This window comes from Urocitellus parryii, chromosome X (assembly GCF_045843805.1).
Source record: "Urocitellus parryii isolate mUroPar1 chromosome X, mUroPar1.hap1, whole genome shotgun sequence".
Lineage (NCBI taxonomy): Eukaryota > Metazoa > Chordata > Mammalia > Rodentia > Sciuridae > Urocitellus > Urocitellus parryii.
In genome coordinates, this window is record NC_135547.1 from 100,455,741 (window position 1) to 100,470,056 (window position 14,316).

Consider the following 14,316-nt stretch of genomic DNA (forward strand, 5'->3'; position numbering starts at 1 on the left):
AAATATATGAGAGTTCATTAGCATGAGGGGGCCATTTGGTAAGAGGAAGAATTTTCCTTCCTATGTAGGCAGTTTGAGGGCAAAGCTCTACAATCCATGTGTGTCACCTTCTGGTTAAATTGTTCTTATGCTTTCTGCTGGGGAAAAAAAAAAGATTCCACTAAACTCTACTCTCTTTCTAAAGTGCTTCCAATAAATTACCATAGATGTGAAAGTCACCTTTGACATTTACTGGAAAAATTGATTTTTTCCCAAACGTCATGAGTTCCCCCTGCCCGACAAAATATGTTTTATTGCATCTTCATTGCAAATCTAATTTGTAATTCATCTCTTGCTTACTCAATTAAGTCATAGCTGTCTGCTGAAGAATATCAGTCAACCAGCCTAGAAACATTCTTCTAACACTAGAAGTGGAATATAAAGGAAATTGGATTATTTTATCCTCTGTACCATGTTATATTTTTAAAGCTCTGCCTATGTTATTTAATGTCTTAACCAAAACACTCCTAATTATATCACAATAATTAACAATATAAATTTTGGTTACCCACAAGAGAAATCTAGTTTTAATTATATTATGACAATTCAATAATGCAAGTTTTGATTATCCTGAAGAAATATTAGAGGAGAAACAGTGGCAAAAACGTGGCAAGTAGTAGATTTATGGAAATATCCAGTGTGTGATGTAAATAGATGCACGATAAGGACTGATGTGAAAAAAATTAGATTGCTCTTGCTGGAAAATATGAATCTAAGAAAATTTCACTTTCTATTAGATCTTATCTTCCTGGCGAGGTAGCTGTGATTTTTCTACTTGCTAGCAAAGGCTTCATTCAGAGTGTGCTACTAAGTATTCATTACAGAGAAAAGGCGCATAGTCTTGAAGTACTCCCGTCCTTTCCCATAAATGTTTCAAAAAAAAAAAAAAACCCTCCAGTTTAGACACAGTAATAGCTGTTTTCCAAGACTTTCATGATTTGTCTCTGTGACTATCTGTCTTCCTCATTGGTCTGAAAACTACCACATCTGCAAGATATATCATTTGGCTTTCTCATTGGTCCTGGGGGACATGAACACAGCCCACAGATCTACCAGAAGCTGACTGCCTGGTAAATGTTTACTTATAAATTAGCATGGGTTATCATTTATTAAAGTAATAAGCATAGATTACATTTAATGGCTTAGATATTATGCATGATGAACATGGCATTTTATGTTTAGTTGAAGCAAATGTACATGATGATTAATATGATACCCAAATGCAACTCAGAAATTGTGAATTAGAGAGTATAAACCAAGTCAAGCCAGGTATTACAGTGCCTTGGCACTTAAATTAAGAGTTTCAGGAAAGTCTCACAATGACAAAGCAATATCATACAGTTCACCCATACCATGTATTAGGGATTTCTTTATATCTTAGATTCTCTTCTTTTTCTCCCATTCTGTTGTTACTGAAGAACATTTTCTCTTGACAAGCAACACAGAATCAAAACTTTGGCTTCTGGAGCTTAGGTGAGTAATCTGTCAGCAGGGATACCATAACAGCCTGGGATAGTACAACAAGAGAGAGAGAGAGAGAGAGAGAGAGAGAGAGAGAGAAACAAACATTAGTAAGATTCTGCTTTGGGACCCAAGGAAGGGGAGTTCGGTTTCAGTTTTGCAGGTCTATAGTTAAAATGTGTTTTTCCAAGGAAATGATAAGGGAACAGTTCTGAGCTGATATTTATTTTTATTCGGATAAAGGAAGGTCCAGAGGGATCAAGCTGACCCAAATATAAGCACAAACACTATGCTTACTTAGGCCTCATTCCAGGACTAGTAGGTCAGAGAGATGAAATGTAATGCCATAATGGTTGTCATGATTGCGTTTTCCAATCATGAATTGAAACCCATAAATTGGCCAGTTTTAGAGAAATATAATCCCCCCTATCCCAGTTCTCATGTTTACACTGTGGTCTGGTCACTTGCAACCTAGAGAAGTTTAGGATAAATCAAATGTAGACTAATGAAAGTAAACTATTTGGGCTAATGAATAACGTCTGCAATATGAATTTTTGTCCTCTTGAAAGAACATTAACTTTATAGCCAAGAGTATAGCTTCCCCTTGGGCTGTCAGCCACAAATAGTGACTTTCGCTTTTATTCTTCCCAATCTCCATAACAGCAACAATAACAATGTCAGAAACAACGATGAACATATATTGAGTTCTTACTAGGTACCAGACAGTGTATTAAATGCCTTACCATGTGTCAGTCAGTCAAAAACTATTTGCCAGGCATTGTACTAGGTACTTTGGTGAGTTGGAGAGAAAAGTTCATGCATTATCTCATTTGATGCACTGATCTTCTAAGATGGCATCTGACATCATTGTTTGTAGACTAAGAGACCAACCCTTGAAACAACAGATTGTGAGAAATGGATTGGAATCCAGTTTCTCTGACTTCACTCTTCATAAGAGATGTTTTCACTGCCTCTCAGGTACTTGCTCTTATACTTCAGCTGTATTGCACAAGTGTCCTTAGGCTGTATCAGGAGAACAGGTTTTATATTTCAAAGGTGTTCATTGAATATATTTATTAAACAGACACCTGTGCTTACTCATACTAATTAATATCCTTTCCTACAATAGAAGTGGTAAGAGATGTAAAATACACATGAAGAAGCTGAGGTATGTTTTCCTGAGTGGTAATGACAAAAGGTGGATATGCACCTGACTGTCCCTGGAACCTGACCATTTTCAGATGACTCTTATATCATTGAATCCTCATGACTTCATGAAGTTGTTTCTATTTTCAACCCCATTTTTTTCATATGAATAAACTAGGCTTACTGAAGTTAAAGTACTTGCTTCAGATCTCACAGAAATCAATAATTGTAACCTGATTCCAAAGCCTGTGTACTAAAATCAGTACCCTATGTTGACTTTAAGTTATAAAAGTGTATGGAGCATATATTTAGGGTATGTTTTATGCACTCTTCTAGGTATAATGCAGAATATTATAGACAAGATGATTGCTCTTATGACAGATTTTTCATTTTGGTGTGTGTGGGAGAGGGACAGGTAACAAAGAAATAAGAAAATACCAGGTATTACCTTTGAAAAATAAAAGTTTAAGTGCATAAAAGGAGGCTGAGGAACCACTTAAGAATAGGTAGCCTAGAGTGGGGGGGGGGAAGAGTAACCAGACTGGAAAGACCTTGCTAAAAGAATGACATTTAAGGTGAGATCTGAATGACAAGACGGAAGTAGTTAAAATCTGGGATAAGAATATCTACCAGGTAAAAATATTTTAAGCTTTTTATGAGTTCCTGGGATCACATCTGAGGTTTTGCTTTGTTCAAGGTTCAGAGTCATTGGACATGTCAAACTTATTTTCAAATAAAAAACTTAGAAAGCCAACTTGGGGTAGGGCTGCCAGATTTAGTAAATACAGACAGTTAAATAGGGATGCCAGATAAACAAAAAAAATATTTTTTACTGTAAGCACATTCCAAATATTGCATAGGGCATAGTTATGGAAAAAATTGTTCATTGTTTATCTGAAATTCAAATTTAACTGGGTGTCTATATTTTATCTGGTAACCCTAGACTCTAAATACGGTAAGCTACAATTGCAATGGTGTTATGTGCTTAAGGGTCATTCAGATAACAGTGTTATCAAGTGTCAGCCCTTTTGCAGAGTCCCTTTATGTTTCTTTAGTTCCAAAATTTATTGGCAGGGGAAGAAACCTACCTGACATTTTGGGAGACCTACTGCCTTACTGATCAATCAAAAATAAAAGAGCAAGCTTTGTAGGGAGAAAAGGGTAAATTTTGTTTTAAAAACAAAGGGATCCAAAGACCTATGTGCTGTGGAGAGAAAGGTGTGATTACTAAAACCTTCAGAGCATCACTGCTGGAAATCACCCAGCATGAAGCTGTTAAAAAGTTACTCTAAATGAAAACCAAACAAAACAAAAAATAAAAGCTACTGAAAGAGTACACTTCTGCTTGAAAGTTGTCACATGCTTTAGGAATAAGTTCTTCACCCTCTTAGTTAGACTTTACATTACATCAGTCATTATAGATATCATCAGCTCAGAACTAGAGGCCAGATTGTGTTTTTTCTTCCTTCTTCCATCTTAAATGAATTTATGTGTGCAAAAATCATTCCCCAGGGTGATGTTGTCCAATAGAAACTTTCTGAAATGATAGAAATGTTCTGTCTGTGCTTTCCAACATGGTAGCCACTAACCACAGTGAGTATTCAGCACTTAATATGAGTATTGTGGTTAGTGTGACTGAGGAATTGATTCTTCAAATTTATTAAAATTTAATTCAAACTTAAATAGCTGCATGTGCCTAGTGGCAACTATATTGGATAGGGCAGTTCTAGAGGTAAACAAGTATTGTCCCTTTAGAGATCCTAGAAAAAAATCAATCACGGTGGTGCTGAGCCTAAAGGCCATTCTGAATAAATTGTCTATGAATAATTTCTTTGCCTATAAAATAGGAACTTAGTCCAGTTGATCTCTAAGCCCTCATCCTACTTGAAAAGTTTATGCATCTGTGAATTATATGGTCTATGTGAGGACTGCATACTTTTCTTTTTCTCTCTTAAATCTCCAATGCTGGGCAGAGGTTCTGGTACACAGTAGATGCTAAGCTATGACTGCTGAAATGAACTAAACTCAAAGAAACCTCCCAATCATCCAGCTCAGACATAAGGAGTGCCTTTCCAGTGTCCATATCACACACACTAATTAATTGGTTATGCCACTCTTTCTGTCCCACACCACAAGCAGATTCAGAATCCTTTTCCACACAGGATTCCAAGTGGCCCATTGACGAGATTAGGAACCCAAGATTAAAACTCATTTTCCATCTCTATGGCTCAATCTACTTATCAGTGGGGAAACTGGGACCTAGAGAGGTAATACTTTTCCAAGATGGTGCAGATAACAGAAGCCAGTTATAGAAGTCATCTCCTCACTCCTAGTTGAGCATTCTTTCTACTTTAGATTCTCTATCTTCAGTTTAACATGGTTCTGCTTTCATGTTTTTTTAGACACATTTTCTGCTAATAATAGTGGGTATCTCAGGAGAATAGGGAATGATGAGACAGCAGCAAGACCTATATGGATGCAAAATGGAACATAAGATTTCACTGTGTCTCCTTGTAAACATTTCAACCATGTGAATGTGCTATTTAATTTTAAATAAATTGAATCTAAATATATTGTTCACTAGGCTCTAAAAATTTAGAATTGTAGAGCATCTCTAAAATTAATATTTTAGAAGGGTTTTTTTCCAAGTTTTACCCCCTGAATTTCTACAATCTGCTGTAATAGATTTGGTTGATTTATCTTTGTAACTCCAATTGTCTTCTGATGAGAAAAACAGAACTTGAGGATATATTTTTTTTCTCTTCCTGAGGTATACAGTTGGAGAGCTTCCATTTTCTTTCTTGTCATCTAGTTCTTTGCTACTCAAAATGTGGTTCACAAGGCAGTGACCCCTCAATTACCTGGGTGCTTATCAGAAGTGCCAAATTTGGGGCCCCATCTCAAACCTACTGAATCTGAATCTGCACTTAACAAGATACCTGGGTGAGTTAAGTGCACAAAAGCTTCAGAAGATCCAGTCTGGATGACATGGCAATTATCATTTGTCATAGTAGATGCTAAGCTATGACTGCTGAAATGAACCAAACTCAAAGAAACCTCCAGATCATCCAGCTCAGAGACATAAGGAGTACCTTTCCAGTGTCCATATCATACACACTAATTAATTGGTTATGCCACTCTTTCTGTCCCATACCACAGGCAGATTCCAAGTGGCCAGTTGATGAGATTAAGAACCCAAGATTAAAACTCATTTGCTATCTAACATTTGACAAAGTTAGTATCCTGAGGTGACAAGTGGGATAGATACAGTATAATAATTATTATTGGATATGACAAATTTAGGCCTGATAGAAAACCTCCCCCAGAAAAAGAAGCCATGATTGGTTTCTAAGCAGCCATAGTGGAATTTGAACTCCTGCTGGTCATTGTATCAAATCAACAATGAAGATAATAATAATTATAATATTTACAATGTTTTAGGTACTACTAAATTCTTTACATGTATCATTTTAATATTCACAACACCACATTCTTACTTATAAATTCTTAGCAGATAGTCATCTCCAACTTTTCTCTACTCCAAGACTGAAAGCTAAAAACTACATATCCCAGACTCCCTTGAAGCTAGGATGCAAGCATATGACTCAGCTGCATCTACTCAACGCTTGGATGCAAAAGTGAATAACATGGAGTAGAAGCCATACTCTGAGAGATTGGATCTTCTGCTCCATATGCAGGAAGAAGTATTTGTTTTAGCTGGAGTATGGCATCTAATTCAAAGACCTTTGGTACTAAGTTGTGAGTGACTATATCAATGGTTTTCTGGCTATAAGTGATCTGCAATGTTGTCGAGTAAATTTCCTGCTGTGTTGACCCTGGTATGTGTCCAAGAATGATTCATTACATCCCCTTCCTGAGAGATTCTGGGAACTGCTTAATATCTTTTAATAAATTCCTTTCTATTTATCCACCTAGAATGGACTCAATTTTTTGTGTACAACTATTAAGACCAGGTAATTCACTAAAATTTTACTTCACTAAAATATGTTATAAATACTAATGAATAATAACAATTTATCATGAGTTTTCTGGAAAAGAAATAGATGCTATATTAACAAGTAATATATTGGATAACCTTGGTTGCTTATTATTTACCAGAAGGCATGAACAACCAAGTTGGAATGACACAAAGAATTTCTTATCCCTTAATTTCCCATTTTCGCTTACCATGATTGTCCACTTTCTGTTTTCTGCCTCTGGGAACACTAGTGACCGTGGGGAATAAAACACTTCATCATCCACCTCTTCTGGCTTTCTGGGCAAGCAGTGTAAAAATGTCCAATCCGAGGCAGCAACTTTGGCAGTCTAAAGAGATGGAGACAAGATCACAGTTTGACTATTACATGTGGCAGTCATGTTTATCTTTTTTCAGTATTTAAAAACACATATAACATGGAGTCAGGGATCAATGTAATGAGAGAGACAAAGAGGCAGAGTAAAGTTTTTAGCACAAGACACCCAAGGGAAATGTATATAGTATTTTAACCTTATGGCATTTCAATAATCATTTATTTTATTTGGGAGATCATCACCTCCAAGTTAAACTTGATTTTCTGGTATTCTGTCTAGTGGGATAGTGGACGTTTCAATAAAGAACTCTACTAGTATAATATGTGGCTGATAGCAAAAGTCACCAATTTTATCTCAATATATTTAAGAAGTTGCTTTGAATATTCGATTTTAAGCTTTTTTTCAAAGAATTATTTTAGCACTTGAAGCATACATTGTGTCTAACTATGGCATTTTTGGGAAAAAAAAGCCCAAAAGTAAGAGTGCATTAAACAGGATTATGAACACTGTATACTATATAGTTCATTCTTTTTTAAAAATTATGTAATACTTTATTTACTTATAAGAAATAACAAAAATATTATAGTCAACAATATTCATATTAACCACCACTACATTGTTCGTTAAGAAAATACTGGTAGTAATATCAGATAACAGGTAATTACAGTAATAACAAATGTGTTCTTTTTTTTACTTAAAACCAACATTATTTATTTATTACAGTTCTAAGGATAGTTCATTCTTAATGTCACAATTTTCTCTAACAGTTAGTTCTTTGCTTTGACGGGGGTGGGGGGGTACTGGGGATTGAACTCAGGGGCGACTGAACCACTGAGCCACTCTTCCAGCCCTATTTTTTTTGTGTGTGTTTTATTTAGAAACAGGGTCTCACTGAGTTGCTTAGCACCTCACTTTTGCTGAGGCTGGCTTTGAACTCACAATCCTCCTGTCTCAGCCTCCCAAGCCACTAGGATGACAGGCATGTGCCACCATGCCAGGCTTCTAACAGTTAATTTTTGAAAGTTACATTTTCCATTCTATTTCCATAGTACACTTAACAGATTCAAAATTATATTTCCTCATACTTTCTTACATTAAAAGCATTACTTTTGTACTAAAAATTTTCTCTACCTCCACCCTAGCTTTAAGTTCAGAACATTCTTAATTTCTAAAATACTAGAAAAATGACAAGGAAAAGGAGTAGCATTTATATTAGTCATACATTAGTGAATAACCATTCTTCACACCTATATTCCTGACACCAGAGAACACCTAAGAGTAGTCAAGGTAATTATGTGGGAAACCATGGATAATTTAAAATATCTCCATGAAAATATGTGCAACATATATGATAAGGGATTCACTGTAACATATAAAAAGCCCCTATAATCAGTGATTAAAAGGCAAAAATTAGAAAACAAGCAAAAGATATGATAGCAATTCATAGAAAAAGAAGTGAAAATGGCCAATAAACATGAAAAGATGCTTAACTTCATTAGCAATCATGCAAATTCTAATTCTAAAAAACATGAGTTACCTTTTCCTTTCATATTTACAAAAGTTAAAAGTGTAAATAACTAAGAATGGAAAACATGTGGAGAAAGAAAGTATCATATGCATCTGTGGAAAATAAATTGCTCATCCTTTTTAGATGGACAATTTAACAGCATCTTCCATATTTTGAAAATTTTTTAGGGATTTATTTTCCAGTAACATTTGTACAAATAAATCTGTAAATTGTGTACATTAGCATTGTTCGCAACTGGGATATTTGGAAATAGCTTAATTTATCAATAGGAAATATTATAGTCAAGTTATGTTTCATTCTTACTTCAGAATTCTATGCAGCTATTAAAAAGAATGGAGATATTTCAATGAATATATTTGTTAGGTGGAAAAAGTAAGTCAGAATAATAGGTCTAAAATAATACTTATGAAAAGTCATAATGTGATTGTGTGTGTGTAGGCATACATATGTAAATGCACAGAAAAGGTCTGCAAAGAAACACATGGAATTGTTAGGATACCTACAGAAACAGTGACTTGTTAAGAAGGTAGGGAAAATAAAAATATATTTTCACTTTCTGTTTTTCAAACTTTCACTCTGTTTGACATGAAATAATAAGAAACTTGTATACATATACCTTACCAATAAAATATATATTTTTTGGTACCTGGGGTCTTAACCACTGGGCTATATCCTCAATCCTTTTTTTAAATATTTTTTATTATTTAGTTTTCAGTGGACACAACATCTTTGTTTGTATGTGGTGCTGAGGCTCGAACCCCGGCTGCATGCATGCCAGGCGAGCACGCTACCACTTGAGCCACATCCCCAGCCCCTCCTCAATCCTTTTTGACATTTTATTTAGAAACAGGATCTCACTGAGTTGCTGAGGCTGGCTTTGAACTTGCGATCCTCCTGCCTCAGCCTCCTGAGCAACTGGGATTACAGGCATGCGCCAGCAAGTCAGGCTAAAATATTTTTTGTACTTGCTTAATCACATTCTTCAACAAAGTAGATCAGTTGTTCTGCTGACAAAATCTCCATGTGCACCTGACTTTTAGGGTATCTGGGGTGGGACCACTAGGGACTAAACCTAGGGGCACTCTGCCATCATGCTATAGCCCTAACCCTTTTATTTTTATTTTTATTTTTTGCCCCAGTTGGCTTGGAACTTGTGATCCAGCCTCCCCAGTCACCAGGATTACGGTCATGCAGTACTGTGACCAGCCCAGACAGCAGTTCTCAAAGTGTGGCCCTGGACCAATAGTATTACATCACCTGGGAACTAGATAGAAATGCAAATTCTCAGGTCTCACCCATGACCTACTGAATCAGAACCCTTGGAGGAGGGGCTCAGATAGCAATGCATGAACATTTCCTCCAGGTGATTCTAATGCCTGATCAAAATTACACTGCTTCAGGTCTTACCAGAAGGTATCAAATTGAATGAGTTTGCTGGGAATGCCCTGAAGGATTTGGCAAAACTAAACTGAATGTAGGGTCCTTAGAAAATAGAAGCAAGAATGAGCATGATTATGGGGCTTTTCTTACAAGAGAAATCAGAAGAAATTGCATGCATCAGAAGTGACCTAATATCTCTAAACATACATGGATGTATGATATTCTGATATCTCTGTTCCTGTAACAGGGAACAGCACGCTTCTCTCTGCTGCCTGGGTTTCAAATTTCTTTGTCCAGCAAAAAAAGTGTCTTTCCCAAAGGACACAGGTAATCACTGGGATGAGAGAAATCCCTGGGGGATACATGAGTTCTTTTTGGAGTATGAAAGGATAGTTTGCTCTTCCTAAAATGAATGAGTGATTAGATGATTGTGGCCTTTATGAATGGAATTAATGAACCTTCAGAGAGGCATCAACTTGTACCTTCATTGTAACCTGGTAGCCTTGGAAAGCCTGGAGCCGCTTTTTCTTCTCCTCCTCTTGTCCCATGCTTATCCAAGTGTCTGTAATTAATACATTGCCTCCATGTGCCGCTTCCAATGGATCATTCGTCAGTGACAGCTTGGTACCATTCTAGCATACATAAGCATGCTGGTTAAACAACTTATTGAGACAGAGTGAGGCAATCATAGCTTTACAAATAAGGAACATACCTCCTTGGCATACTGCTCTGCCAACTGGGTTATACTGGGATCCGGCTCATAACCCTGCAGGAGGAAGAATTTAACTGTTATTTAGGTAATTGTTTTTTTTTTTAATTTTTGTTTGGTTTTTGTTTTATTCAGTGCTGGTGATGGAACCCAGGGCTTGGTGCATGCTAGACAAGTGCTCTACCACTGAGATACACCCTCCCTTAAGTAATTGTTTTATACATTTTTTTAATGCATGGACTTTTTTATTTTTGAGAGTAGGCCCTCTCTCCTTCCATTTTTAAAGATATCGCCCAACCACATTCAGTAGAATTGATTTTTATATCTAGAATTTCAAACGTTCATAGTGCCTTTTGAAATTTAAAAAGGCAACTAATTGGCTCACCTTTCTTTGATGATCTTTGACCTCTTTTTAGTCATAAAGATAAACATGGAGTATGCTTTCTAGCTCTTGGCAGACCTTCATCTTGTTCCCTTAAGAGCTTAAGAGGATTATATACATAATTGTACAACTTCGTGCATTTTTGTTTGAACATTTCTACATGCTGTTCTTTTTTGTCTGCAATGCTTTTCCCCACCCATCCCATGTAGATAATGCTTTCAGATCACAGTTTGAATGAACCCTGCTCAGAAAACCCTCACTGACCACCCAGCTAAATACTACCAGACTTCCCCCACAAAACCTTATTCTTTTGCAGGGTACTTGCCTTAAAATGGTCTTCACACAACAAGTACACTGTTTTTTTTTTTTTACCAATATTATTTTTTGATTGGTATGGTGAGGCAGGCAAGGTGCATAAGGTTCAAAAATTCTAGAAAGCACTTGTTCTTAGAGTACAAGCACAAATTTTGCATTCGAGGTGCCTTCCTTGCTCACCCTAGTCCAAGTTTAGGGACATTTTGGGGAAACTAAATCTACCCAAGCTATTCCAGACTCTAACAGGTAGCCTTTCCTCACCCTCCAATCTATTCTGTACACAGTAGTAAGAATTGTTTTCTCTGAAGTCCTCCATGTTTACTACTTGTTTCTTAAGTCAAAACTGATTAAGAGTATCAAGATCTCCCACTTACATCCCTGCTTCTCTCTCTTCTAATTCGTCTCAATATCTTGCTATAGGAAAGCCAATCTTCTTGTCATCCCTAGACACATTCTGTTCTTTTCTGCCATTGCAGCTGTAGGAAAGGCCCAAGATAGCTATAGTTAGGCTCCCTCACTGGGACTTGCAGCCAGTTATGTTTTAGTATGTAGTCAAGGTCATAATCACCCTGATCCAGCATATGTACTCAAGGTCATAAATATCTCCTTATAAGCATGCATTCACTTATGTAACCTTTTGGTACTGTGCCTTCTTTTTTGGACCTACATATAAAAAAAGGCTTCTAGAAAGCCTGGAGTGGGTTGGGGGAATGGAGGCTGCTGCTGCCTCTGAATAAAGTATGTCTACTGTCTTAACTGTGCCTTGCATCTTCCTTCACTGGCCAGCATCCTAAATCTGTTTCTCTGGGTCTGAGCCTCAACCCAACCACAGCCTTTCACCTTTGAACACTATCCCCTTTGTCTCCTCCTGGGAATCTTCATCAGAAGAGGCCAACTCCTCAAAACTCCAGCTCAGTCTTTCCTCTGGACCTCCCATATGGAAAACTAGTCAGTTCAAATACCATGATTATGTTCACCTTCGTCCACTCTTCTCATCTTCCTGGTTTGCGAGCATTTCTTGACTTTTAAGTTTTTTTCAGTGGAGTATTGTGGTCTCCCATCCCCCTTCCCTTCGTGAATAATTATGCATAAAGAATTATTCCTTCTAGCTGCTGGGGTGCTGCCAGAAGACTGCCTTTAGCTGTCGGCTCCCTTTGGGTACTGACTGAGCTGCAGAGAACTACCTCACCCCAGGTCATGCATTTTTCCAGGGCCCCATATTCAATGAGTGATTAACAGGAGAGTATGAAAACCTGACCCTCTCTGCCCAGCTCTGGAAAGCTCCAAATGGCCATCTCAGATTCAGAATACTCCCTAGTTGGCCAAGACTGTTGTTAGGCCTGCTTTTCAGATCAGCCTCTACCTCTGTCCACTCTTAATTCCTTTTCTACCTTTCCACAGTTGTTGATCTCAAGGGCACACTGTGATAAACATCTTGCACATCCTGCACACTGAACTCTCAGATTCTGCTTTCTGGTACACGGAAACATGTGACAGGCATGTCCTGGTTTATTCATTTGTAACCATATTTACTTACATGTGATTGATGTGATTGTCTACTATAGTTCCTCTCAAATTACAAACTTCTTTAAAAACTACTCCAATGTTGATGATAGTGGTTACAGACACTTTAAAGACATTTTGCCATTATCTAATGGCCATGGATTCTGGGCCACTGTTTATATGAGCTTGGGGAAAGTGATTAATAAAGCCTTGCTAATTTAATAACTAATGCTGTGAACAGTCATACTGGTAAACATAAATGAAGAGTCTTGGATATTACCCCAGGTACCTCCTGCCCTGAAAATTTAGCCTTCCCTTTGGAGAGCAGGTTTTATACTCAGTATAATCATTCTTAGAGAAGGAATCAATAAGTACTTAGAGAACCGAAAGAGGTTTGGAAATTAGAAAATCACCCAACCTTGCAGGCACTGGACCATGACTTAGAATAGAGAGAGAAATTCTTTACTCACATCTCAGCTTTCAATACTAAATCGCTCATTGGCCTTTACATAAATCTTAAAACCAGATGATGAGAGTGATTAACAAATCCACTTCAGTCTAAATATTCACTTAGAACAATGTTAAAATCATTACCATTGATAGTTTATGGAGTAATCATACAATCACGGACAAAATTTTTTCTTGAACATGTAGGTTATTGTTGGTTGAAAAATGGAGAAATGGATTAGTTATAGCCATGGAAACTTTTCAGTGTTTCTTAAATTTACAATAAATCTCCTAGCTTTATCTTTAAAGGAAATAGGTCTACTAACAACTAAAGAATTACAAATTGATGGACTGACTTCTGCATTATCAGACTTTCCAGAAGATTTTTTAAAACTCTTACTCCCACCAAGATTTAACTGGGTTTTAGTACTCTTTATCATTTAAATGAGTTCCTGCATAAGAACAATACTGAAATTACTCTGTAATATTGGAATTTTTTCCTTTCATGTTAATAAAACATCTTTGACATGCAATAAAATGTTTAAACCATATATTTTTTCAACAGAATAAGGCCTCCCTAAAAGCACCTTATAGCAGGAAACAATTATTGTTAATGTGTGTTTCATCCATAGAACCAAATGCAATAATAGATAGCGTTAATTCAGAGCCTTTCTTCAAACTAGATTTGTTGTGAGAGTGTGCTCATCTCATAAGTGAAGAAAACCCACTGTGAGCACATGTCATATCTGACCCTTTATTTCAGTTCAAGCTGAATAAAAGAAGAGAATTATCTATTATAGGGGTAATATCTCTGAGTCACAAAAATTTACCATAGTAGGAGGGCTTCTAGTACCTGCTATTACATATGTATGCCATTTCTTCTAATGGCAGGTACATTGGATTGAATACTGTCCTCAAAAAATGTGTATCTAGGGCTGTGTGTATAGCTCAGTAGAATACTTGCTTAGTATATGGGAAGCTCTGGGTTCCATCCCCAGTATTGCCCAAAGGAAAAAAGACATGCCCACTCATAATCCCAGAATGTGACCTTATTTGGGAATAAGAACTTTGCAGATATAGCTAGTTAAGATGACA

General features: G+C 36.7%; 1 protein-coding gene across 1 annotated transcript in view; it reads right to left on the reverse strand.

Annotated features, from left to right (window-relative positions):
• Positions 1-511: 511 nt before the first annotated feature.
• The window catches only part of Otc (ornithine transcarbamylase), a 59,005-nt gene continuing 45,200 nt past the window's right edge, over positions 512-14,316 (reverse strand). Inside the window, exons 7-10 of the mRNA XM_026387574.2 lie at positions 10,578-10,631; positions 10,348-10,497; positions 6,835-6,972; positions 512-1,546 (exon numbers count right to left, since the gene is read on the reverse strand). Of these exons, the coding sequence (XP_026243359.2) occupies positions 1,487-1,546; positions 6,835-6,972; positions 10,348-10,497; positions 10,578-10,631 (402 nt within the window). The 3' untranslated portion in view covers positions 512-1,486. The remainder of the gene's footprint in view (positions 1,547-6,834; positions 6,973-10,347; positions 10,498-10,577; positions 10,632-14,316) is intronic.